Raw genomic sequence first — 27,779 nt, 5'->3', positions numbered from 1 at the left:
AGTTCAGATGCAGTTTGTTTTGGGTTTTAACATTATAAAGGACTTGAAATAAAACCAGGAGACTTTAATTAACACTTCTGCTCCTATCAGCTTTTGGAAATCACCTCCCCTTTTTAATTTAACCTAAGCTTTAAGGCTGAATGGCCTGAGTAGTCCCTTTCAGAAATGTAAAGCAGTAATTTAAGGCAATCATTTTCAGACTTTTTTAATGTATATAGTCCTTTCTGATGGCTTGCAAAGTTTCCACATTTTGGGAACACAAGCACATGGAGCAGAGAGAGGAGAGCGCTCCATTAAATAGTGTGTGTGTGTGTGTGTGTGTGTGTGTGTGTGTGTGCTAGCTCTCTGTGTGGTGGTAGGTGCTCAGTATGGCTTTAAGATATGCAGCTGGTAGTGAGTGGAAGAGCAACTGTCCATCTCAACAGACAATGGTGTAAGGACCAAAGCACCCTTGAGGCCTGTTGCTCTTTCTTTTTTGCTCTCTGCTTTTCTCTCTTTGTCAGCCACCTCTTTGACTCCCTGGTGCAGTGCAGCGTGTTGCTAGCTGCAGGCTCTCAGCTTACAGTGTTGGTGCTGAAAGTGTCCTTGAACCTGATCTTAGGTCAGCCCAGCAGCCTTGGAGCATCTGTGAGTTCTCCATAAAGGCGATCTTTTGGAATGTGTCTCAAGCTAAATATACTAGGTGACTAACAAATGTTTAACTTCTTTACACTTTCCTGTCACTGTAGAGACCCTAGCACTTTGGGAGGTAGGTATTCAGAGAAATTCGGTAACTTTCACTCTTGCTAAATCTGTGCTTTCTGTCTTCAGGGAAAGAAGTGGCAGAGGCAGCCCTACAGAAAGGGGATCAAAGTGCTGAGGGTCACCAGTGGTATGTAACTTTCCCCTGTATGGGAGAACAAGGGAGGTTAAAGTTCATATTAAGAGTTAGGCTTTATCACAGTCTACTCGGTAGACAAGTTTTGTTTCTTGCCTTAAATATACATTATTGAATCTATGCTTTTCCTAACAGACTTTATTTTAGTTTCTTTTCCTTGTTAGTAGACCTGAATAAGCAACAGACAATACTGGTTACAATTATCAAGATAGATTTTGTTTTTATTTGGTTCATGACAACTAATTAAGAACTTGGTTCTGAGGGGAGATGACCTGGAGGAGTTCTTGAACAGAAGATGGCAGTAGCTATGATAATGTGTGTTCTTTAGTTTCTGAGAAACTGATTGTATCAAGCTCTTATGAGCCTGCATCTCATAGCTTAATGAGCTTCATCAAGGATGGTAAAAGATCAGCTTATAGATGAGTCTTGCAGAAAGGGGCTTCTAGAAAGAAGAAATACAGAGTTCAGTGCACTCGGGTAGTTTTTAAGCATTTTAAATTTGGGGACTAAAACTGTGTTCTAAAAGGATTCACTTTGAGTTATTAAACTGATCTCTGGAAATCCTAATTATATCTTGTAACTGTGTGTGTTGTGAGAACATGAGGGTGAAATGGAGGAAAGTTTGTTCTAGCATTAAGAGTTTTTTTCTTAGTTCAGCTGAAGTTTTTCTTCTCAAACGACAAGAAAACAAGGAATTTGTAAATTGCTCTGCCAAAACAAATATTCTATTCTATTAATGGAGCAATCTTTCTTGCTGTATCTGATGTCTCCTCAGCATAATTTCTCTCCTGTGGCCAGTGAGACATGTTGTGGTTGGTGATCTCACACTCACTGGGTCATAGTCCCACAAGCAATTCTTTCAGTTAATAATGATGAATGATGTTCATGTAGGAACGATGATCAAGTAGTTAGTACATTAGTCTGACATTTGAGAGTCCTGGCTGAATTCCCTGCTTTGCCCAAGGTCACACAAGAAGTCTGTGGCAGGTCACTTCTGTCTCTCTGTGCCTTAGTTCCCCAACTGTAAAATGGGGATAATGGTACTCCCCTACCTTGGAGATGTTGTAAGGATAAGTACATTAAGGATTGTGAGATGCTCAGATACTGTGGTAACAGGGTCTGGATTGAAGTAGCTAGGAGAGACCTCGTGAAAGATCTTGGCTGAGAAATGAGCTGAACTTTATTGATGATCCTTTTGGTTTCTGTGTGCCCTGGGAAAATGACTACTTATATATCCTGTTGTTATGTGCTGGAAATTAATCTGGTAGGTGAGGGTTAGGAAGCCCATTTCACACAGCTGATTTACAGAAAATTGTAATTTCTTTTTCAAGAACTGGAACTGGTATGGCCTCTCTTATTTTCTTTCTCATCTGCTCTGTTTCTGTTGGCCCCTCTTTAATCCCCTACAGAGCAACCTCTTATGTCATTGAAAGCCAAACTAACAGCCAGCTGCACAAGCTATGGGGGAAGTAACTTGAGAGCTAGATGGTTAATGATGACCCGACATTCTTTCTTCCTTCCTTTTTTTATTTTACTGGGGTTAGTTGCTTTTCTTATTTTCTTTTATTATTGACATTACAAAAGCTTATACAGTGCCAAGTAAAGTAGAAACTCTATCTTAAGAAAGGTTAACCCCTTGGTTCTAGAGTTTGGAGAGAAAGCTTCTGTATTTTTGGGATGGAGGGAATAAGGGAGAGGTTTGACAACTGCAGTTGTCACTGAGGTATTGGGTAATTTATCTCTTATGTCTTCAGAACAAGATGTCCCTTGCAACATGAGACTTCCATAATTCTGAAATCTGTCATCTGGGCTTGAAATGTATGGATTGTTGGAGTTTGTGTTTGTGGTTGAAAGGAAAAGAATTTCTGGTTACTCTATATGGCAGGTTCCTCTTGGCCACATCCAAAGGAGGGCTAATATTGTGGCTGTCTCTCTGTAGTGGAGGGTAAGCATTCTGCTACCATTACAATTTTGCTTTAAATTGATGGCAGTGACTGACTATATGTAAACATTATCTAAATAGCTTACATTATATGTCACAACTATACTAATACAAAATAAAGGTTTTTGCCATCAAAAAACTGGAAATGCTAAATTAACATTGAACATGCAATCTTAAATTGGTGCATTAAGTATTTATTTTACAGTAGGCTTAAGTTGTCATCACATGCTATTTCCTCAAACAATACAACTTTTTCTTCAGCTTCCCATACATACATGTAACTAAGGTAACTTGATCACACTAGATTATTATTTTGAAGTCTAGTTAATTTCAAAACTATGTTAAGTCTTTTCGGGTACTTTACCTGGCCCTGAGTTGCCCTCTCAGTTTGTGATATTAGCTGAACTTTTTCCACTTTCTTTACTTAGCTGCTGTATGAAAGACCTATATACGTGAAAAACTGCTTATCTACAAGGGAAACAGTAAAACTGACTACATTGTTACACAATTTTTTCTGATCTTGACCTTGTTCATTTTTAGTTTTATCATGGCCATTGTTAGAGGTCTGCAAAATCCTTGGCTTTTTGTATTTGTGAGGTGTCTTAATCTAGATAACCTTTTATACAGGGTCTTCCAGAGAAACCAGTGGCATGCCAGAAGACAGTCTTTCGATCCTATGCTCTTCATTTGGTTCAGTTATTTTACATAACTGAATGGCTCTGAAATAACTCTAACCAGCATTAGTAGTAGTATTGGCATACAGCTTTCCACATAGGCAATGTTTTTATTTTCCTTCATGATTTAAACTAAAATTATCTGTAATAAATTCCTTTTGTTTTTTCATTGCTATTTTGGAACAAGTACTGTCGCTGGCTAGAAGTGAGGAGTTTATTTTCCCTACCATCCTCAGTGGCTTGAGTATTTAACAGGCTCTTGTAGAAACTTGTGTATGGAGCTGATGGTTGCTCATTCTGCTGCTATGATTAAACTAAAGCTGTTAATTGTGAGGGAGCCTAGTTTAGTACAAATGTTGGTTATAGAGAGAAGAGAAAATTCCTCTCTGTTTTTGGAGTGAACTGCTTGATAAACTGTTGGATTTCTGGCGTGACTGACCTCCTTACTGCTGGCAGGTGAGATTTTTGAAGGTGGAATGTTAAATGCATTAACATTCAGTGTTAGGAGCTCTGGATTGTCAAGGGCGTGGAAGTTAAAACTCTTTAGGGAATAATCTCTTCTTTTGCTTTCCGAAGATCCGCTTGGACCATTACTTCATAGGAGAAATGCCTTGTGGCCTGGAAATTGAATGTAAGGTTTGGAGAAAAAAAATGCTTTTCATATTCGTAATTAGATGCTTTTGGTCACTAACATGTTTGTCATGTTGGTGTGAGGCAAAAATTGGGGAAGAAACCAGAATGACTTGATCTCTGTAATGGAATCAGGTGTTTGGCTCTTTCTGCCGGTTTAACTACTGGAATGTTGGTGAACCACCAAGTTGCCTGTTAAAGTTTAAAACAGTTTTGGCACTGGAGCTTTGCATATTTGACAGTGATTCTGCTTCTGAGCGAAAGATTGATGGATTAGCCTAATGATTCAGAGTTTTATTGTGTGCAAAAGTAAGTAACTGATCCAAAGAAATGTCCGAGCAGTGTTGAATTCTGGAGATGGAACGAAATCTGATCAACCACGGATCATCTGCATGACACTTCTAGTACTATGGTTATATGCTGTCAAAAAAGGCTGATAGTGCAAGTCACTCCCTCCTCTCATCCTTTCTGAAAGACCTTGATAAGGCCCCTATAAATGCAGAATGTTCACGTCCTGATAGTTCTGTGGTAACATGTTGCTTAATCATTTGTCTCCAGTGCAGTATCCCCTTGTGCTGAAGCAGTCTTGACATGTGTGGTAGTCTGTGCTCACCTCTTCCAAGAACAGCATCATTGGAAAGGTGCACAGACTTAAATTCTGTCTCCGTAGACTTGCCCTTTTGCTGACTGGGAGCATGCACTTTTATGTCTTGCTTTTATTTCTTCAGAACAGCTGCAGAAAGGCAAGAGGGCAGCCGTAGAAAGGAAATAGCAGAACAGCATGTAGGAGGCATGGGATTCATGGGAAATGAATAATTACCTTTATTAGTAGAAAGACATAATTACACTTTCATGAATATATAACTGGAAATGTTCTCTTTCCAGCACCATCTGGGTCGTGGGACAGTTGCAAGCTGTTTTAGTCACAGCCTGTTTGTTTATGTTAATTAGTCCTCCTGAGGAAAAAGCTGCTTATTCACCACGAAAAAACGAGGAGTCCTTGTGGCACCATAGAGACTAACAAATTTATTTGGGCATAAGCTTTCGTGGGCTAAAACCCACTTCATCAGATGCATGGAGTGAAATACAGGAAGCAGAATATATATCATAGCACGGGGTAGGCAACCTTTCAGAAGCGGTGTGCTGAGTCTTCATTTATTTACTTTAATTTAAGGTTTCACGTGCCGGTAATGCATTTTAACATTTTTTAGAAGGTCTCTCTCTAAGTCTATGTATAGATATAGATATATAAACTATTGTTGTATGTAAAGTAAACAAGGATTTCAAAATATTTAAAAAGCTTCATTTAAAATTAAATTAAAATGCTGATCTTACGCCACCAGCCTGCTCAGCTCGCTGCCAGCCTGGCGTTCTGTTCACTTAGACTGGCAGCGGGCTGAGTAGGGCCTGACCTCTGAAGCCCCCCACGCCCCCAGAAGGGTGGGAGTGGGGGGCTTCAGAGGTCAGGGCAGAGGGCTGGGGGTGTGTGGAGGTGCAGGGCGGAAGGCTGGCAGTGTGGGGGGCTTCAGCGGTCAGGTGTGTGGGGGGTGCAGGGCAGAAGGCTGGGGATGTGGGGGGCTTCAGTGGTCAGAGCAGAGGGCTGGAGGGGTGGGGGGGTGCAGGGTAGAAGGCTGGAGGTGTGGGGGGCTTCAGCGGTCAGAGCAGAGGGCTGGAGGGGTGTGGAGGGGTGCAGGGCAGAAGGCTGGGGGTGTGGGGGGCTTCAGAGGTCAGGGCAGAAGGCTGAGGGTGGGGGAGGTTCAGGGCAGAAGGCTGGGGTGCTCGGCTCGTGGGGGTGCTCCCAGCCCTCTGCCCTTAGCGGCTCATGGCAGGGGGCTGGAAGGGATATGTCCTGTCCCACCCCCTGCCCCAAGGCCTGTCCTTACCTCTTCTCTACCTCCTTTACCCAGGGCTGGCTTTAGCAAAGGGCTGCAGCGCGCTGACTGGAGCTCCGGCCCGGGAGAGCAAGGGCCGGCGCAGGGAAGGAGAGGAGGAGGGGCAGGAAGCAGGCTGCACCATGACTGGGGGAAGAACCGGGGGAGGGGGAGAGCTTGGCTGCCACAGGACGGAGCTTCTGTCCCCTGCCCCAGCAGGGGAGAGCGGTGGGCTGGGGGGCTGAGTGCGGCTGGGGGTTGGAACCGCGGCAGGCAGCCGCGTGCCATTCAAAATCGGCTCGCATGCCGTAGGTTGCCGAACCCTGTCATAGCACATGAAAAGATGGGAGTTGCCTTACCAAGTGGGGTGTCAGTGCTAACGAGCCAATTCAGTTAAGGTAGAAGTGGCCTGTTCTCAACAGTTGACAAGAAGGGATGAATACCAAGGGAGGGGAAATTACTTTTGGAGTGCTAACGAGGCCAATGCAATCAGGTGGCCCATTTCCAACAATTGACAAAAATGTGCAAATATCAGCAAAGGGAAAATTACTTTTTGTAATTTGTAAAAATGTCCCCCCCCATCCCAACTTTTGATGTTTATATACTGGGGAACACAACATAATGACAAAGTATCATACATCCTAAGATCTTCCACTTACTCACAGCTTAATGTCTCTGCATTATCTAGGATGTAGTTGTGCTGCTTTCCCTCCCTTCGTTTGTTTCATTGTGTGCGGCTATCATACTACTGCACATGTCACCCCAGCCCTCTTTTCCTCTCCTAATTTTGGAATATGATGACGACCTGCCACAAGGTAGAGTTGTTCTTGTGTAGTGTGAAGTTGATAAGGGTGCACTATGGTAGTGGTCTTCTCTTTATAGAGACGTGCAGTCTGACTACAGTTGCAGACAAGACTGCTACTTTTCCCTGCTTTGGTCTCCGGCATTTACTGTGGTGTTGGGTGTAGTTTTAAAAAACAACTAAACCTTTGTAGAATAGAACAGTATCATAAGGACTAGCAGGAACTGACTGACTAACCACTGCTCTATAGCATGCCTTTGTTTAGATGGCTTGGATGGCTATGGCAACATGATCACAGATGGTTTCTCAAGAATGATTAGAGACAGGGAGTGTGTATGGGACCCTGTCTGGACTGGCCTTGGGGCCAGAACCAAGTAGGAAAGGGAACCCGCGCATTGATCCCTGGAGTCTTTACAACACAGGAATGCAAATGGCAATTGCTGCAGTTTACACTCAGATCTTGGCAAATCCCTAGCGACCTCTCCACGTGGAGGAGACAGAACTGTGATCTGATCCCAGTGCTGAATAGAATATTCATCCTTTGTACAGCAGAGCAACTTCCATGGCTGTAGTTTTTAGGCAGGCACTTTCATGGGCCTGTCTGATACATTTTGAAATTTGATTCCTAGTTCTACAGCTCTTACCAGTGTAGCCTGTGCCATAATACAAAAGCTCTGGAACCAATATGTACATGCTTCGTAGAAATTATGGAAAAGGAGAAAACAAGCATATGAGTGGGGAGCTTTTTTTTTTTTTTTTAAACAAAAAACACAACCTGGGGCATTGCATGTGGGACAGGCATGTGTATTAAGCTGCTGAGGCTCGAATAAACAAACTTCTCAAGAATTTAGAGAGAAACAAATGATTCCCTATCCATTCCAATGTGTCTGTTTGCTGTGCAGTTCTAAGCGCACAACACTAGCTTTAAGGATCAGGAAGAGAGGGAGCTGTGTGTTTGCTTTGGCTTCAGCCCTGGTGTTAAAGGAAATATTGGAAGTACAACTGGAATAGCAGGGGATTTCAGGGGTCCGTCTAGGGAGGATTTTGCAGGTGCAGTATTATCCGCCTTAATTGTCAAGGGGAGAAATAGTCAAATTGAACAAAATGGTATTTGCTGATTGCTGAGAGCGCTCATTGCAGATGAAGTAATAATTTTTTGTTGCCTGTCTTTGAAATTGATCATTCCATGTTGGTTATGAGAAGTGAAAATAGTCTTCTGGATTGAATGAGACTCTCTGAAACATGGTCTCCTTTCTTTAAAGGAAAATCAGTTACTTTGTTCAATGTAGCATCTTGAAAGTTCACAAGAAAACCACTTACACAAATGTATTTAAATACTTTTTAATTTCACTTGATGTGTCTGGACTTCTTGAGGTGGACACTTTTGTCTAACTGTAAAGTGAACAGCATTCTGGACACAGCCCAGAGCTGATGATCAGAAGCCAGTTCTAATTAGACAATCAGCAGGACCTTGCTGATTAACTCTTCAGAATACTGAATGAAACTCATGAATTTTGAGCTAAATCTAGACTTATGCTGAATGCTCCCTATTAATCATGTGGATTAAACAGAAAAGCGTTAGAACATAAGTCAGGACCCAAAGAAACAGTAGCCAGTAGGAGCAGGCACAGAAGCAGCTTCAGGAAAACATTGCAGTATGGGGAGGGGAGAAAAGCTCCTAGCCAGGATCATCCCTGCACCTTTTGGACCAAGAACCACGCACTCCTCTCTGGGGGACACTAGCATTCATGAAGTGCCCCTTACCCCTGAGCCATGTGGGTTTGGGGAGAAGGAGATTCCAGGGAGGAGCCAGCCCTAGGCCAAAGAAACTGAAGCTAGGAAGAACAGGCATGAAAGCAACCTCAACAAGAAAACAGTGGACACTGATGTGAGACTACTTTTTACAGTTTTGACTGGATATTATCTACCCTGTGATGATTAATTGTTTGCTCCAACCCCCTTGTTCCCCATCTATCACAGTCTCTGCACCTCAGCCTCACTCTGTCTATCTTTTGTACCCTCTTCTTCACGGTCTCTCAATTCTTCCTTTCTGTCTAGCTAATCTCCTTCTAGTAATACCCCTCCCCTAAAATTAAAAAAAAAAAAAACACACAAAAACTTAGACCAAACATGTCATTGCAGGCATCACATTGTTTGCTGTGCTTGTATGTTGTATTCCTTTGTTTTTATCTGTTTAGATTGTCATCTCTTTGGTCGGGGGGCTGTCTACTGTTTGTACAGTGTCTAGCACATTGTGACCACATTTTTGGCTGGTTCTTAGGCACTCACTACTCTAATAAACATGATAAATGTTGTGTTGGGTGAGGTGGGAGGGAAAGGCATTTGTCAGGAAAATAATGTTTTCAATTGCCTTAATTTCTTGCCCCTCAGTTATTCTTCTACTAACGATGCTCCAGAAGGTGGCAGGAATCTTCTGTTAAAACTGAAGGCCTGGAAATAGAGAGTGTATGAATATGATGTAATGCCTTAACTTGAATATTTCAGTATGCATCATTTCATTTGCATATCAGGCTTTAAAATGAAAAACATTTTATTTCTGCTGTCATCTAAGTTGCTTTGCTACAGTGACGGACACACCATAAGTAAGTAGACACTAACTTTAGTAGACATTTAAGTGCTTAATGAGACTAAAGCATAAATACAAACTGAGGCTAAACGCTTAGTTTTCTGAATTTAAAAGTAGTGTTTGCTGACAATCTGATGGGAGAGGTCTTCTGTCAAACTCCAACAATCTCTGAGAGGGAGAGTGAGGAGCCCAGGTACTAAGTTAAAATACCATGGTAACTCCATTAATGTTAGATACCCAACTGGAGTCCAGGCTGTTGGCTCTTTTGGGATGGGAGAGTGCGGGAGAGGCTTTCTCTGGAGATGAGGAGGGAGTTGTATCAGACCCACTTGTCCTGCTCACTGAAAGCTGGGATTGTAGTCACAGAAATTATCTCTAGGCCCTACCATTCATGCCATTGATGGTGGCTGTACACTGCTCCTGCTGATCCTCCCCTACAGCTGGAGCTGTGGCTCTGAAAGGCCCTTCATGCACAAAGGAGGTGTGAGGCATTCTACCCCACACAGTGTTTATGCTGTGAGACTTTCTGAGAGATACCAGAATGTAAATAGTAAAGGTGCCAGTCAGCAGTACTCAGGAATATGTAACATAGTCCTACAAAACCCAGGAACTAATATAAACTTGTTGTTCACTGGAAATGGCTTTTTTTATGCAGCATTTTACATCCCCTCAACACAGGTGTGATACTCTACCCAGAAACATTCAGATCACACAGACGACGAATGTTTGTGGGTAGAACATCTTGTCGGCAGTTTCTGTTAAGTCTCCCTGTTTCCCTGGAAGATCCAGGCATCCACTTATTAGTCCATGACAGGGTCCACTGAAATCGGGAGTCTCTGGAGGAAAATGGGAGACTGAATAGATATGAAGTTACTACCTAAAATATATTCTAGAGCATCTTTAGTTGAATCTAGGCTTGTAACTGACTATTGTGGAGGAGGGAAATAGTGTCTTTTACAACATAAGTTTTAACTTTTTTTTCTGTTGTGTTCTAGATCCCTCCTCTTCCCCCCCCCCCCTCCCCAATTCTAGTTAGAGACCTTAAGCCCACAGATCCAGGATTGGCTCAAAATTCACCCCATTTTGAAAACTTTTCAGTCTTAATACGGGTAAAACAAATTCCAACCAAAGTGTTCAAGATTTAACATATGCTAAATCTTGCATATGTTAAATCTTGAACACTTTGGTTGGAATTTGTTTTACCCGTATTAAGACAAAATGGAACTGCTGGAGAGCAAAGGAGGTGAAGAGGGCTGGTATGTTAGCGTGTCTCCTCTCGTGACCATGATTCAAATCCTGGTTTAAGGCACAAATGAAATTAATTTGGTTTCAGCCAAGTTAATACTCACACTTCCTTTGTGCCTGAAGGGCCTTTTCAGAGAGGGAGCTCCAGCTGTAAGGGAGGAGGAGCAGGAGCAGTGTACAGCCACTATCCATACACATCAAAAAAGCAATGCATGGCTTTGTACAATTTGCCATGATTGGCTGTCCAAAATAAGCACATGATGTAAGTATGAGGCCAACCATCTGGCTCAGACTTATGCCGTTCATTTTCTTGCTCCTTTTTCATTAGCACAGGATTAACTCACAAATTAGAAGCTAGTTTTTGGCAGGGTGGATTTGATTTAAATCAAATTGATTTAAATCACTAGTCAGAAAGACTTGATTTAATCATGGATTCTACATAAAAGTGCATTCTTGTTGGTTGTTATAACCTTAATCCATATTCTTCACAACTCAGAGATAGATGTAGGTTTCATTTTTAAACAGTGATTTATTTTGAAAACTTTTCAGATTAGTTTTACAGCTATATCAGAAAATGAATGATTGTTTCGTTATTTCATTTACCAAAGGTAATTGAAGCAGATATTTATGAAGTCATTGGGAGGTGAACTACCTCCAGTTCAACAAGTTAATCATTAATTTAAATGTCTGTCTGGTGATGGTCTCCTCCTAATACAGCATGGCAAGAAAATCCTCCAAATATTAAACAACTTTAAGTATTCTGGATTTTTTTTCTTCAACAGCAAACATATAATATTTTAACAAAACAAGCATATGTCCCTCCCTTCTCACATTTATCTCCAGACTTCTTCTCCTTGTCCAGATCTATTCCGCCCCCAATAATCTTCTATTCGTTGAATTTATTGAAACTTTGCACTTTTAGAGAGAGGTAAGGGATTGACTCTGTGTACATAACTTTGCAGAGGGACAGTAGGGTTGAGGTCTGTTATTTTTTCTCACCTCTATATATAATTCATTCATGTATTTTTAAAACATTTTTGCTGTTAACAAGCATGTTATCTCTGGAGACACAAATCCACAGTTTGAGAACTGCAAAACTAAGCATCTCTGATGGTATCTTCTAGACTGAGCACTGAGTTCCACTGGGTAGATAGAAAGATTAACCTAAATAATCTATACAGAAGCCCCTGGAACCCCATAAGATTGGGTCCCTAATCCATGAACTATTGGAACTCATTTACAAAACTTTTCTTAAACATTTCATGAATATATTGTCTCATACTACAGAAACAGAATTTATAATCCCTATTCCATGATGATATATCTTTGAGCTATAATGTATCTTAATTAAAACTATCTTTAGATAGATGTTTTCCTCAAAAAGCTTTTTATAACAAAAAATCCAATTTAAATTGAAAAAATGTTTGATTTATTATTATTATTATTTTTTTTTTTAAAAACCACACACATTGATTTTTATCCACCCTGGTTTTTGGTTTCTGGTGTTTCACATTCACCTTGGTGGCATATCCAGAACTCATTTTTCAGCAGTAAGAGGCTCATACAGTTTCAACCCATCTTTAATTACTGGTAGTTTTACAGCTAGTAAGAAGTGCTGCTCTACTCATGAACTTTCTAAAGATGACCTGAGTGAGGGATGGTAGGGGTGGAGGAGAGACAGCATTTGTTTTCAACCACTAACAGAATTTACCTCTGCTCCTGGTATATCAGCTGTTTGTTTCACTAGGAGAGGCATACACTTGTAGGGAGTGCTTTATTTGTGCCAGGGCTGAGCCCAAGCACCTCTAGGCTTGCTCATTAATTAAAAAATTACTTGAGCTCCAGCACCTCTTCCATTACAGATTAAGCACTGGTTGTAGGGTGTTGTCAGTTCCTAAGCAACAGGAATACCCGTGTGTGCTATTGTGGGAGGGAGAAGAGGCTGCATTGTCTCCTTCAATGGGCTTTCAAATCTTGTGTGATTTTTACAACATTTATCAAGTAAACTAATACATATGAAACCCAAGCTCTAGGCCAGGGGTCGGCAACCTTTCGGAAGTGGTGTGCAGAGTCTTCATTTATTCACTCTAATTTAAGGTTTCACATGCCAGTAATACATTTTAATGTTTTTAAAAGGTCTCTTTCTAGAAGTCTATACATACAACAATAGCTTAGTTATATGTTAAAGTAAATAAGGTTTTTAAAATGTTTAAGAAGCTTAATTGAAAATTAAATTAAAATGCAGAGCCCCCCCAGACTGGTGGCCAGGACCTGGGCGGTGTGAGTGCCACTGAAAATCCGCTCGCATGCTGCCTTTGGCACGCGTGCCATAGGTTGCCTACCCCTGCTCTAGGCCACTTCTCAGTCATGCTTGTGTCCCCATCCTCCTATATGTCCCCATTCATGCTACCATACTGTAAAAAAGATGTAAGAGAACAAACTTGTCCCCTGAGGAAAATGACTCTGTGCGCCTGCTTGGTGGCAAACTATTATGGAGTGTGCACTTATTCTTCACATAGCGTTAATGGAAAAGAGAGCTGCATACGTTTTGTTCTACTGATGCAGTAAATGTTGGTTTGTTTTCCTTCACTGCCACCCTCAAATCCCAATGTCTCATGAAATTTGCTAGTGTCTTGATTCCAGTTACTCATCAGTTGCTCTCTGGGACAAGAGCCCTCACTATCTCTTGTGAAGAGGGAGGGAGCTAACCTTTCAGGAGGACAGTAAGAGTCTCCAGCACACCCTTATCCTGGTTGTCTCCTAACTTGAGCGTTCTGCCTGCTCACTTCTGGAGAGGGAGTGGACTGCAGTTGGCAGACAGGTATATGCAGAACACAGACTCTGAGGGGTTGCCATCACAAGGGGATATGGTTTGTGGTTAAGTGTCTACTTCAGGTATTGAAGGGGAAATCGGTGTGCTTAATCATATTTTTAAAAGTAATGTAAAGAATTCTATATAAACAAAAGAACAATGCTGGGTGTAAGTAAATGGGTGGATGTGAAATGGCTCAGAAAATAGGTCCTATAATAAATAGTAATTTTCTTTAGAACGATGAAGTCTGAGCAACTTTTTAGGTGTAGATCAAGAAGCCAAAGGAGGTGATTTGTATTTTACTCTTACTTTGTATGTGTATGAGAAACGAATCACCAAAACATGCATAGCAAATCTAAGTGATCAGATGACCTTGTAATCCTCATCCTCCCTTTCCTCATGCCCCCTGTTGTATGTAGTTCTTACTTGTTATGTTTGTTTACCATAGATGATAAACCCTTCAGGCAAGGAATGTCTGTCTATATATTCTGCTTTGTACACTCTAGGCATTTGAATAAATAATAGCAGTCGAGGGGCATATTGGGAGCCTCTGGACAGGGAGAAAATGTTGCCTCTGCATTTCTTCATTTCATGAACACATTTCTGATGGCAAATGCCCTTTTTTCAAAATTGAAATTTAACTTTGACCAGAAAAAAGCCTTCAGTGTTCCATCAGGAAAATCATAATAAAAATCCAGCTGCTCAACTAGAAGGATCTTAATCTCACTTTCTGCCTGCAAGCAGCCAGTCAGCCAGCAAGATGAAAAGTTTATTTTGATCCTCCCAAAATCAAACTTTTCTCAAAATCTTTTCATGTGAAAAATTTGGCATTTGTCTTCTCATCAATTTGGAATGAAAATGTTAAAAATTTGGCATTTTTAAATAGGAACGGATTTCCATTTGCCAGCCAGGTCTGTTCTAGACAAATGTAGCGAACGAACTATAAACTGCCATGCAGTGGCTATGTTCTTTGTGATTATTCTGTTCATTTCATGGAACAATGTACGAATCCTGGACTATGGGATCAGATAGTGTAGTAGCCAGGAGTAAAATATTAAATCCATTCCTCCACCACCAAATTTTTACTCATGTTAAGGTTGGCAGTTTTTTCTCACGTGTCCACAAGATTTAATGCGTACATGAATAAAATCAACTCCTCAGCACCACATAATGAGCAAAAACACTTTTTCATACCAAAATCAAGCATGTACTATCTACCACACAGGTGGATAGGGCAGATTCATAAGTAAGTAAATTGACTGGTATACCATTCCTTCCTCAATTGTCCTTTCTGGATTATGAAAAGAACCAATAATCTCTCCCAATTCCATTTCCGCTCCTATGATATGACTACATTGCAGACAGTGTGCCTGCATATGAAGCGCACTACTGAAACCTTAGGGTGTTTCCTGCCAGGTGAGGTTGGGAATCATTGTTTTGCTGTCCCTCAGCCACCGTGCCAAGACTGTTTCTTAGGGAGCCTGCTGTAAACATATGGGGACTGGAGTCTGATGTGATGTGTGAAATCAGAAGATTACCAATAAACTCCATAGCAAATTTTAAATAAAACTGCTAAACTGAAGCTATTTGAGTGATGGTAAAGTTCCAAATAACCATATTGTGGGCTGCAACCAACCCCCCTCCTCCTGAAATCCAGGTTACTTGGCAACTCCTGAAATTTCCCACTTCAGTTCATCAAAACTCTTCCTTTCCTCATGCTCAATAGAATTAGCTTTATGCTATGCCAACATAATAGGGAAAATGGAAGATTGAGGACACTGATAAGCAGAAGTGCTAGTTGAATATTAACCTGCAACAAAATGTTGCTCAGTGCAGTGTTTGTTTGCCTTACTCAAATATCCATACTGATGTGCTTACAACTGCTTTGTTCCTATCTTCTGAGTTGAGAGACTCTCCACAGTAAGCCTTTAATGTAGCCTAAGAATTGTTGTTCTTCCTCTTTTATGGGATTTTTTGGGAGGTTGTTGCTTTAATCTTTGTAGCTCTTGATCAAATGAAGCATTTCCCTGATTTCTATTTTATCCAGATGGGAGCCTTTTAGAAAGGAGTAGACTTTGCTTATACACAGCAAGCTTCCACTGCTCATTCCTGAGGAGGAGGTTCACTTTCAGGTCATCTTGAATTGCTGCTTTGAGTAATCTTGGTGGCTCCATCAGCATGAAGATGAAAAGCTTGCTTTTTTGGTACTGTAGACCTTGGTCTGCACCGAATGTTCAAGGGGGGGGGGAGGGGAAATAGTGTTGTCTTTATTCTTTAAAAATTAGAAAAAGCCCTTTTCATAAAGAACAATGAATCCCTTCATACATATACCGTAAAATATTTCTGTGAAAAGTTGTATGGGCTGGAAATAGAATGATATTGGTAGGCTTGGAAGGATTAGCTTTTTATTGTTATATGTCCCTAATTATTGCTCCCCACGCACACACACCCAATGACAAAATATTTGTCAACAATAATCAACTTACAGATAGGAAAAGCAAGAAAAATACTGCTTGAGAATTTACTAGTTTGAATTAATACTTACTTTGTATATTTTGATATGGGATGTTGACACCTCTTCCCCTCTCCCCCACCCAATTTCATGCAACTGTGAAAATATTAATAAGTATATTTATAATTGAGCTAAAATAAATATTATTCTGTTACTTTTTGATGTAAGCAAGAGATCTCCTCTGTTAAGAGCTTGATAAGTTTATGGAGGGGATGGGATGATGAGACTGCTTACAATGGTGTATGGCCCACTGGCAACTGCCAGTAGCAAAAAACCCCTGCCTGCTGGAGATGGGACACTAGATGGGGATGTTTGAGTTACCACAGAGAATTCTTTCCCAGCTATCTGGCTGATGGGTCCTGTCTATATGCTCAGGGTCAACTGATCTCCATATTTGAGGTCAGGAAGGAATTTCCCCCAGGTTGGATTGCCTTCCTCTGCAGCATGGGGCACGGGTCACTTGCAGGTTTAAACTAGTGTGAATGGTGGATTCTCTGTAACTTGAAGTCTTTAAATCATGATTTGAGGACTTCAGTAACTCAGCCGGAAGTTATAGGTCTATTATAGGAGTGGGTTGGTGAGGTTTTGTGGCCTGCAATGTGCAGGAGGCCCGACTAGATTATCATGATTGTCCCTTCTGACCTTAAAGTCTATAATGTGGACCACTTCACAAATCACTGGATGCAACTGTTGTCTAAGGACTTGTCTAAACACACAAATTGTACCACATTAGCTATACTAGTATAGTTAGAATAACCCCACACCACTCCCAGTGTGGATGCAGTTATACTGATTTACTTCTATACAGGAAAGGGAGTAATATATTTTGCTATATGTGTGCCTTAGGCCTGGCCTACACTTAACAGTTAGATTGACATAGCTACATCACTCATGGGTGTGAAAAATGCTGACCTAACCCCCAGATTAGTTGTGGCTAGGTAGATGGAAGAATTCTTTGTTGACCAAGCTTCTCCTGCTCGGAGAGGTGGATTATCTGCAGCAGTAGAAAAATTATTTCCGTTGCTGTAGGAAGTGTCTAAGCATAGCTATAGCTCCATAGCTGTTCTGCTTGTAGCACCCATAGTAAAGATGTGGCTTCATACTGATATAACTGTTCACTCTAGGGGTTGTGGTGTGTGTGTGTGTGTGATATCTAACAAATAGCTATAGCAGTACAGAGAGTGAATAGACTAGGCTTTGTCTCTGTCTAGATGTGGGGGTGGGGGGCATTTTTGGTGTTTTAAACATGTTGGTTAACACATTTTAATATAATTTCCTTAATTAGGGTCAGAACTTTTCATGCCTACGCCAGCACCTTTGGTACCCATCATGCTAGTTACAGTATTTAATCAGAGGGGACTAGTACCACCCACTGAATTGTCACCACCATTTTTTAAAACACATCTGGGTGTTCAGTTCCTGTCCAAGAACTGACCTGTTTGCTTCATTTGTGTGAACTGAAGGGACCACTGCCCAAGGTGGTATGACTGCAAGTCCTGTTATGATAGCATAATTGTGCTTGGTGAAATGAGATGGCATGGGAGAGCAGAGCCATACTTGTTTGCAGTAATGCTTCCTTTAGAGATATGAAAAACAGGTGTGTCTTGTGGTGGTGGTTATAGGGTGAAATGGACCTAGAGAATTGGCAAGGGTGGCAGGGTGTAAGTTTAAAAAAAAAAAAAATGAAGTATGTATAAAACTTACTCTTTTAATTGAAATAATGCCTACGCACGAAACTTGCTTCAGCTGCAAACAGCTATCCAGTTACTGTATTGACTCCTTATCAAAGTACCAGGTTGTGAAGTCATTGTTTCAATAACCCTCTTGCTTGTTGTTTTGCTGCAGTTGTGGCAGCGGTATTGAGCCATGATTTGATGGATGAGAAGCAGTCTTGCTTTTTTTAATCAGCAGACACCTAATTGTTCTGAGCAGAAATCCTGCCAGTGGAGATAAGGTGCATAATTGCTAGTATCTGAAATGTTTTCCTGGAGAAAATCTTCAAGTAAGCTGGGGACTGCTGGATGACCATACATACAGTCTAGTGAATTTTGAATTCTTTTTATATGGTCATCCGGGTCTATAAAAGATCCTGGATGCACTTCTGAGTCTCAAGGTTTCCAGACCTCTTATCTCTACATGCCCTTACCCCAGCATGTGTCCAGGGTCTGTTCTAATTTACGCTTTTTCTCATGAGCCTTTATAGGTTGAGGAAGGCTAAGAATAGCCAGAACACGCTTGTATACCAGTCAGACCTCCTTCATTGCAGGGCTGAGGAGCTGCAGAGCCCACTCTCTGCTATTGAGGGGAGCTTCCTTTTTGCAGGGGGTGCTCCATGTGGGCAGTTTCTTTTACCTTTCATGGCCCTTTTGTGCTGTGTTTTCTGGGGGGTAATGGACATGGTATCCTTGACTCATATATTGTGATTAGGTTCAATGTGGAACCTCACATACAAAAATAAAGCTTAGTTATGGTGTCTCTTGCATCAAGATCTCTGAAATGCATGTCTGTCTCCCTACAGACTTTGGCTGGTCCTATTTCCTCAACTGTTCAAGGCTATAAAAGATTTTGTAGAAAATGACAGCTCAGCTCATGGAGCAATGATGTGGATCTAAAACAATTTTCCCTTGTGGTGTAGCCATAGCCTCTTCTCTGCAGAGGGTGAGCACAGGAGCAAGTCTCTGATTTGCTTTACAAAAAGTCAAGCACTTGCACAGCCAAAGGGATAGCTGCTCCATCTTCCATTTCTCACCACGCACTTGGCTGATTCATTTTCCTGCCTTTGGCAATCCCCAGTGGTGCTGAAGACATGTGATCTTCCACAAAGTTGGCAGTGTTCCAGTACTATAATTCTTTCCTCCTTGTTTTACCTGGCCAGTGCAGCAACTTGTGAGAGAAAGAAAGTGAGCATTTTCTTTAACTGGAGCCAGACCTGCAAACTCACCACTAATTACTAGCTGTTCAAATTCTTCTTGTAACCAGCAGTACTGGGAACTCCCAGTGCAGTCTCCCAAGTGTGGTAGGATTTACAAGCGGTCATGCTGAGTAATAGAACACCTCTCTAGGGTTTCTTTCTTAAAGGTCCACTTGAGTTCAAATGAGGTTTATATGGCTGGTTGTTAATGTTATAAAACTGCATTTTGAATCACAATTTTCAGTCCCATTGTAATTATCCTAATTATGTCAGCTTCTTGTAACACTGATGTAGGCTTTATCCATCCCTATTGAGTTCCTGAACTTTCTGTTCCCTTGCCCTTTTACAATCTTCACTCTCAAACATTTGTGTTGCTGCCATTACTCTTCCATCCTAGGAAGAATGATTGTAGCCCTCCTTAAAATCTGAGGGATTCAAAGCATGCCCGTCTCAATTTCCTTCCCTAAAGCCAAAAGCCCTGCCTCCAGAGTACTCCTGAACCTCATCAGCCTGGGAAATGGCAGGGATCCAAAGATTGTTTTGGGAGGATTTATAATATTAAAAAAATTGCACTTCTAAATTACTGTACTGTATCCTGTGAGTTAGATGAGGAATATAATACTGCTCATTCTTCCATAGCTATATTGACTTGTGCAATGTTAATAGGAGTAAAAGTATTTGTTGATGACTCTTCAAAGTACACAGCAGTTCTTTTAGTTCAAGTAAATAAAAGGAAAGTTCTTTCCCGTTGTTGTAATGGTCACCTATCTGAGTTTCAGACTTCAAGCCTCACTTGGCAAAATAAAATGACCTACTCTGTTCCACTTTATTATCATTTTGATTAGAAACAGTTTTCCGATCCCCCATTTCCCATCCCCCATTTAGTTTTTTACATTTACTGTTGGCATTTGTTGAAAGGAACCACCAACACAGTGTCGCCTAGGGTTACCATATTTAAAAAATTAAAAAAAGGACACTCCACGGGGCCCTGGCCCCGCCCCTTTCCCACCCCCGGCCCCGTCCTAACTCCACCCCCTCCTCTGAGCACCCCGCATTCCCCCTGCTTCCTCCCAGCCATGCGAAAAGGGCTGCCCAAGCGCTACCGACTTCACGGTTTGCCGGGCAGCCCCCAGACCCTGCGTCCCCGGCCGGCGCTTCCCCAGCACAGCTGGAGCCCGGGAGGGGAAGCGCCTAGCCAGGGGTGCAGGGTCTGGAGGCTGCCTGGCAAACCGTGAAGCCAGTAGCGCTCGGGCTTCGGGGAGCCCCCATGCCTCCGGACCCTGCACCCCCGGCCAGGCACTTCCCCTCCCGGGCTCCGGCGACTGCTGTGCTCCCTGAACTCCTGGGCTCTGTAAGCGCCGAGCTGCCTGAGCGCTACCGGCCTTGGGCGGCCCCCATGCCTCTGGACCCTGCGCCCCTGGAGCCCGGGAGGGGAAGTGCCCGGCCGGCGGCTAAGGGTCCGGAGGCAAGGGGGCAGCCCGAAGCCGGTAGCGCTTGGGCAGCTTGGCTTTTAAATAGAGCCGAAGAGTCAGGGGAGGAGCACAGCAGCCGGAGCCCAGGAGGAGAAGTGCCCGGCCGGCAGTATTTTTCCCGGACATGTTTGGCTTTTTGGCATTTCCCCCCGGACGGGGGTTTGATTACCAAAAAGCCGACCATGTCCGGGAAAAACCGGACGTATGGTAACCCTAGTGTAGCAATGTCAAAGGCCTATCAGTTGAGGAAGATAAGGGGGTTGTTTGGTTGGCATGACCCCCTAAATGCTACTTTGGAGGTGCTGGGCTGTGGAGAACTGTATATTTTACATTTTGTCAGCCTACAAGGGCAAAAGTCCTGCTTAAATTGGAGTCTGCCAAAGTGCAGTGTTGGAAGTGAAGTCTTAAAGCAGCCATGTGACCTGAACTCTGGAACTTGAGTAGGGAGGGCAGACGTGTGTGTGTGTGTGTCTCTCTCTCCTGCCTATGGTATCAGTCACTCCTGATCCCCGGAGTTCATTTCCCAGCAAATGGAGAACCCATTATCCTGCTGAGACCCCTGTAGAAGCTTGTGGTTTGACCCAGGTCAACAGCTTAATGAACAGTTCTGGTTAATAATTAGTGCTGCAAGTGGCATACTGCAAAATTTCAGGAACTGCTTCGACAGCTGTCTGAAATGGGACTTTCTAATTCATGCTGTATTTCAGATATTACCTAATGTCTACAGGAAATGAAAATCCCCTTTTCTAACTCTTTATTTTTTTTAGTCTCTTATCACACTGAGTCAATCCTCTTATAGTTCAGTACAGCCTCTCAAAGTGCATCCCAAGGCACTTTGCAAAATGAATTAAAACGAACAGCTCATATATTGAAGAATAAGCCAAATTAAACAAATGAAAAGATGAAGCAGAAACCATATTGGCATTGCAAACTTGACTGAGGAGGGGAATTCCAGATCTAAAAGGCACAATGAAAAGACTCTGAAATAGCTTTACAGATAGTTAAGAATCACCAACAGGCTGACACCCCTGCAACTCAAGGCACAACTTGGAATAGGAGGTTCCAGTATAAAGCTAAGATGCGCAAGCTAGGTTTGGCCAATTGTCTTTAATACTGGGATCGTAATCAAGAGCCAGTTTAGCGATCTCTTAATACATAGTTATTAATTCTCTATTCTCTGTTAACTTTATTGACATAAGCAATATTCTAGCAACACAGTTTACAGATTTCTTAGGTCAGGTGAATCATAGAATTGTAGGACTGGAAGGGGCCTCGAGAGGTCATCTAGTCCAGTCCCTTGACATGTATTGAAAACACCTGGTATAGGTAATAATACTAGCAGCTGACTACAGCACAAGTTGAAATCTGTGTAGCTGTCTAGCAGAGTTCACACAGGGCTCTAATTGGACTGGGTTAGTGACCGGGGTGGGGTAGGTGGGTGTTTTGAGGCTGTCATCTTGTTCAAAATGTCATACTTCATTTTTTTAAAAATTAATTCTTAGCTTCTATGGTTGCTAATAAAACCTTTAAAATCTGACCTGGGTGTAGTCAGTGTAGCAATGTCTACCCAAGTGTTTCAGGTTCTCTGCAAAATCTCTGAGAAGGATGAGTTCCCCCACTCATCTCAGCAGAATGATCACTCAGATGCCCAATGGTGATTTAAATGTCAAACATTAACTATTTCACTATGTTCGTCAAAACATGTGTGAAGGAGAGGGACAGCCATACTATGAAGACCTGCACAGTCTGTTTCGCCCATGAGTGGGTGGCACTTGGAGGAGTACCACAATTTTTTTTTTCTTCATTATGATCCATGAAGTCGAAAGGCCAGAGGGGATCAATGGAACCCAGTGTGTCAAGATCCCAACAAGGGCAGTCAGGGCCAAGGGTCAGTGCAGGGGAAAAACAGAGGCTGGGAGCAGCAGTGGAGTTTGTAGTCTGGTCCAGGCCAGGGTCAATACTAAGAGGCAGAATCAGGAGGCAAAGTCCAAATCAAGCTGAGATCAAGCCAGAAGTTCAAGAGCGAGGAGCAGGAACAGTCATGATAGCTACAGAAGATTCACACTGTTGCCTGGACACTTCCTGGAATGCCTGTGGGTTTATATAGGGCAGGGAGCCAATCAGGCGCTATGGGCCTGCTGTATGTCAAACCCTTGAGGTGGAGTTTTCTATGATCTGTGTTCACAGCAGGTCATGGGAAGTGGAGTGCAAGTTGATTATAGCTGCCCCTGGGTAGCAGCCTGGAGATATCAGCTGCCTAGTAGCTCTACAGGCCTAGGCCTGGGCCTGGGCTCTAGAGGTATCCAGTTCCCTGACCTCCAAAACCTTTGTGGAGTATGGTCTGTTCTGGTGGTGGCTGTAGGGCCAAATGGCTTCCACTCGCTCTAGTAGTTGTTGCTCCTCCCTCTGCTGGAAGCTATCTGCAAGCTCAGGCAGACATGCCTGCATCAGTTACACTTTGTAGTCACATTTCAGAGCTTTTCTTCACAACCACTAGAGCTAGAATTTTTATTTAGTTTATTTTTTTAAGGGGGGGGGGGAAAGCTCAGATTCTGATGTCCTAGGCATGTGCCTCTTGTTCCTAAATTATAATCCAGCCCTGTTCATGGGTGTATCCATATGCTACTGAGTAGGAGCCAAACCCAAGGAGCCCAGCAGAATATGCACACTCATATTTCAAACATCTGTGAGTGGCATCTCCATTGGGTGGAGCATGGCGGAATGCTGTCACTGCTTTTCCAGTTTGGACTAGGAATCCATCCAATAAGGCATTACTCTACTGATGTCTGGAATTAGCAATGGAAATCAGAACTTCACTATTGGACCAGAATATGGAAACGTCTTAATTCTAACTTATACATTTATCATTCTGATGTTCAAAGTACAAAATTGGGTCATGCCTTACACTCAGGTTCTGTAAAACAGATACAGGATCATCTTGGGAACAATCCTGAATTCTGAATATGCAGTCCTTCTCTTCACTAATCCCTCTACTAGCACTGAAGGAGCTTGGCATGCTCTCCTAGTTGGGAATTGATGGCACTTCTACATCTACTGCTAGTAACATCAGTCAGATGTATGTTGCTGGCAGTGGCTGAAAGGAATTTGAAAAAGGAAGAAGCAGAAAAGAAGACAGAACTTACTTTGCCTCATAGTTGGCACCTTGAAAAGTTAGTTCAAGCATTTGGAAGGGCAGGAGCAATAGGGGAAGCAAAGCTTTGCGACCTAAATTCATCATGACTTTAAACAGATTCAAAAGATTTTTGTGACACAGCATTACAAAAAACTGCCAGGGTTAACAGCACCAAGGCTAGTTCAAGGAACTCGGACGGTAAGGTGAGAGGGCAGAGTATCTATCAGCATAGTTGAGCGAATAGAACTTTAGCTATTGAAAAATGGCTGCCAATGAAATTATAATCTTGTTTCCATCTTTTTTGTTAGTTTGTTTATAAGAGGAGTCTAAAATTACTAGCTTCTTTACGGGACAGTTTTGGGGCATAAACTAAATGGCTTCATGTTAGCTATTAACTATGCTAGCCTGAGCTTGGATCATTGAAAATGCTTGCTATCTTTGTTTTCTAGGTGTGGAGGTGCTCTTGGCTAAGGGAGGTGGGCATACTTTTAAGAATATCTTTTTACTCAAAGTAGGATTTCATACCTCCCTTCAGCAAGCTCCATGTCTTCGCTTGTGCATGGATAGTCATCCACCTAATAACGTGTTAGTGTTGCTATTCACTCTTCAGTTACCCTAGTGCCAGTATTTTGACAGTGTTTAGTTGACAAGGGAAGAGGGAGCATGTTGTAAAATAAGTATGCTATTCTTCTTTCTTACATAGAGGAAATGTTGTCTGGTGGTTGAGAAGGGGATTCAAGTCAGGACTCCTGAAATCTAGTCACTGTTCTGCTGTTGAGTTGTTTGCACACCTTGGACAAGTCACTGATTCTCTCGTGCTTTTATTTCTCAATCTGGAAAACATGTATCATACTTCCCTTTTCCACAGAAAAGTTGTGAGGCTTAACTGATGTCTATAAAGCCCTTTAAGATCTTTGGAAGGAAGTTTAAACCATTATTGGGAATTGTGACAATATGTGACTTTTTGTTGTGGACTTGTTTCTATGTAGGTATGCTATTCTTTGTGGCCAGTTCTCAGAACATGAAAGTATTCAGAAGCGTATTCAAGCTGGGTATGTTTTTAAGGTGAGTAAAGAGCAGCTGCTTCATATATGCGAGTTATTCAGAGCTTGCTTCTAGGATGGGAATCAAGGAAGATTGGTTTGGAATTTTATGTGCTAAATTATAAGAATCCAATGGAGGGATTCAAAAGGTAGGTGGCCTGAATTGGAAGAAAACGACAACAGTCCAGTCTTAGAGTTGGCCTTTGTGAAATGAGTGAGTTGTTTAGTCCAGTTTTTACTCTGCAAAATCTCACCGCCACCACCACTTTGCGAAGAAGTTAAGGATTGAATGGGCACGGAAAAAGAAATATCCTTTCACCCTTGGTAGCAGCCCCTCTACTTCCAGGCTAGGAGATGCTGGCAGAATAATGAGCGGGAGGCCTGCACTGTTGATGCCCATGCTGGTAGACAAATACATAACTTCAGTTTTTGAGGGCTATGAAAACCAACATTTTTTGAGTTTACTATATTTGCTTAAAATGGAACTTTTCCAGCCATGATTTTTATTCAGCAGTGGCACTTGCGTCACTGATTTCCCTACCCCCGCCCCCTAAATCTGTTTATGGACTACAATGATTTTATCATAAGTTAATTCTGTCTCTTGTCTCTGATTTTCTTTAGGAACATGTTGATAAAGCAATTGCCCTGAAACCAGATGACCCCAAGTCTTACTATCTTCTGGGCAGGTGGTGTTACCAGGTAAATAGCTTTCTTCAGCCTGTACTCCTGATTTCTTGGATGTTCTAAATCTTATTACCTTTTTCTTCTCTGGAAGATGATCTTCCATTTACATGAAAATGATGGGGAATTCAATCCAACAGCCATAAGTCTTAGGGGAATTTTATTCAGTTGTTGAATTTGCGTATTGCATTAGAAAACCCTAATACACCCTCACAGAAATGGCCTAGTTTCCTAAGCTCCCTGTTCGTACATATAGATTGAAAATTATCCTTATGGGAGGTCCAGGGCTTCCTATAGTCAGTCCTGGAACAGTGCTAAAAAACACTAACTCAAGTGTGATATACTTGAAGTTCAGTAATCTTTCATACCGTAAGGACTACAAATGAATGTTCTCATATGATTGGCATCCCGGCTTGCAAATGAGATAATGCATTAATGTTTAAGGCCTGCCAGGGCACAACATACCTAAGCATAGAATTTGTCATTCAGATTCCTATCTGAGTTAGTCTTCCACTTGAATACCTGTGATTTAAGCAATCTTCCTCTCTAACTGCTAGCGCTATAAATCAATGCCTTCTACTATCTTACCACTTGGAATCCAAGCTTTTAATTGTTAAATCATTTTTTCAAAGCAGTTTCAAGCAGCTCATGAGAGCTGAGTTACCACAATCATGTGGGAGGGAATGTTGAGTGCAAATGCTTTCAAGACCAGTAGATATACCTGAGAGAATTCTGTGTGCCCCCCACCCCTCCAAAAAAAAATTCTGCGCACAATAATTTAAATTTTTTTGCAAATGTTATTTGTCAATAAATAAACATGGACGCTCCAGCATGGCAGTGGGGAGCACAGGCCACTGGCTGCACAGAGGTGGGAGATTACCTTGCAACCTCCCCAGACACAGACTGTGCAGTGAGGCTGCACCTGAGCCTGATGCAGCGCAAAGTCCATGTCCCTGCCCCAAAGGTCCATGTCCCGGAGTGTGGGAGGAGGGCTGCAAGATGATCTCCCGCCTCCTGTGTTCCCCATTGCCATGCTGGAGCCTCCACATTTATTTATTGACAAAATTTGCAGAATTTTAAAATATTGTGCACAGAATTTTTATTTTTTTTGGTGCAGAATTCCCCTCAGGAGTAGCAGATGAAGCAATTCACCAGGATTAGCAACCCTGCGCCAGGCACACCAGGTGTGGAGGGGCTCTGTGTGGGGCAATCTGGGTGCAGGCGGCTCAGTGAGAAAGTACGGGTTGGGAGTGGGGAGAGATCTGGATGCACAGGGCTGGTTGGGGGGGTTCAAGGTGCAGTGGCAATGGAACTCTGCAGGGGGTTCCAGGTAAAGGTGATTGTGGCTCAGTGGAGGGGGGGAGCCTGGGGGAGGAGGGTTTGGTGAGGTGGGGGTCCAGGTGCAGCTGGTTGGGGCTCAGCGGGGGGTGGGGAGTGGTCCAGGAGCATGGGGGTTGGGGATGTGGGGGTTTGAGTGCAGGGGGCTTGACGGGGCGGGTCCGGATGCGGGGGGATAGGGCTTGGCAGGGGGTAGTCTGCAAGGGGTGGGAATCTGCATGCAGGGAGGGTTGGGAGATGGGAGAGCAGCTCCCTGCATATTGACCCCTCCCCCTGCTGCTGAGGAGCAATGGGGGCAGAAGCAGGGGGTGAGGGGTGTAGATTCAGTGAGGTTTCTGGGAGTGGGCCTGACCTAGCCTCGGCCGCTCCCAAGCAGGGAAAGTACACTCCTCATCCTCGTCCAGCCCAGCCAGGACTAGCAGCTGAGCCCGGCACAGGATAGGCGCCACCGGCTGGAGTGAGGCTGGGGAGGTCTGGGTTTGGGGGGTGCAGCTCAGTGGGGTCTCTGGGTGCTTGGGGGCTCCAGATGCAGGGGTGAGGCTTGGTGAGGTGGGGGTTCGGGTGCAGGGGGTAAGGCAGGGGGTTTCTGGTTGCTGAGGCTTGACGTGGGGATCTGGGTATGGGGGTGTACTTTACTTCCCCTTCTCTCCCCTCCACCCCCTCCAGCTGCCACTGCTGCAGTGATTTACACCTCTGCCAGCTGCTCCAGGCTCCTAAAATGACATGCCCGTGCTGCTGGGGAGGGGCGCGTGACCGCTTTTAGGGCTTCCCTTTGCTTCCCCATCAGTCATTTTTCTGAAGGGAAGCAAAGAAATCTGCATTAATATGAATTATGCACACGCAGTGGTGCAGAATTCCTCCAAGAGTAAGTAGACCTTTTCCATGCACTGGTCCAGGACTAATGATCAAAAGTCGAGGAGTAGGATCCATGATATTAGAATGCAATTGGCTAGATTTCTTTTTAAAATAGAGCTTGGGGAATGGTGGCTCAGTTTGGCAAGGCCAGTTGTTCCTGCTGTTACAGAGTACGTGCCCTTTGCATCAGTAAAGAGCTTTTAATGCTGGACCTCTTCTTTCTTACCATTAATGTTGAGTGAAAGCTACTGACTTTCTTGCCTCTAAGCTTTGGTGATAATGATTACATAATTCTGCTCCCCTCTTTTTCCTCTGTATCTCTGCCAGCTGGCAGATAAACGCTATCACTTTGCTAAAAGTAGTACTTTCACACTGAAAAAAATCAGAATTCTGG

General features: G+C 42.8%; 1 protein-coding gene across 8 annotated transcripts in view; it reads left to right on the top strand.

Moving 5' to 3' along the window:
* RMDN3 (regulator of microtubule dynamics 3) overlaps positions 1–27,779 on the top strand; it is a 60,396-nt gene that overhangs the window by 20,515 nt on the left and 12,102 nt on the right. For all 8 annotated transcript variants that reach the window (XM_034769077.1, XM_034769073.1, XM_034769072.1 and 5 more), the window contains exons 7-9: positions 811–871; positions 24,458–24,533; positions 25,133–25,210. In XM_034769077.1, coding sequence (XP_034624968.1) covers positions 811–871; positions 24,458–24,533; positions 25,133–25,210 — 215 coding nt within the window. The remainder of the gene's footprint in view (positions 1–810; positions 872–24,457; positions 24,534–25,132; positions 25,211–27,779) is intronic.

The sequence above is a fragment of the Trachemys scripta genome, chromosome 4 (genome assembly GCF_013100865.1).
Source record: "Trachemys scripta elegans isolate TJP31775 chromosome 4, CAS_Tse_1.0, whole genome shotgun sequence".
NCBI classification, from domain to species: domain Eukaryota; kingdom Metazoa; phylum Chordata; order Testudines; family Emydidae; genus Trachemys; species Trachemys scripta.
Note: the sequence above shows the minus strand (reverse complement) of the source record. Positions and strands in the feature narration are given on the sequence as shown.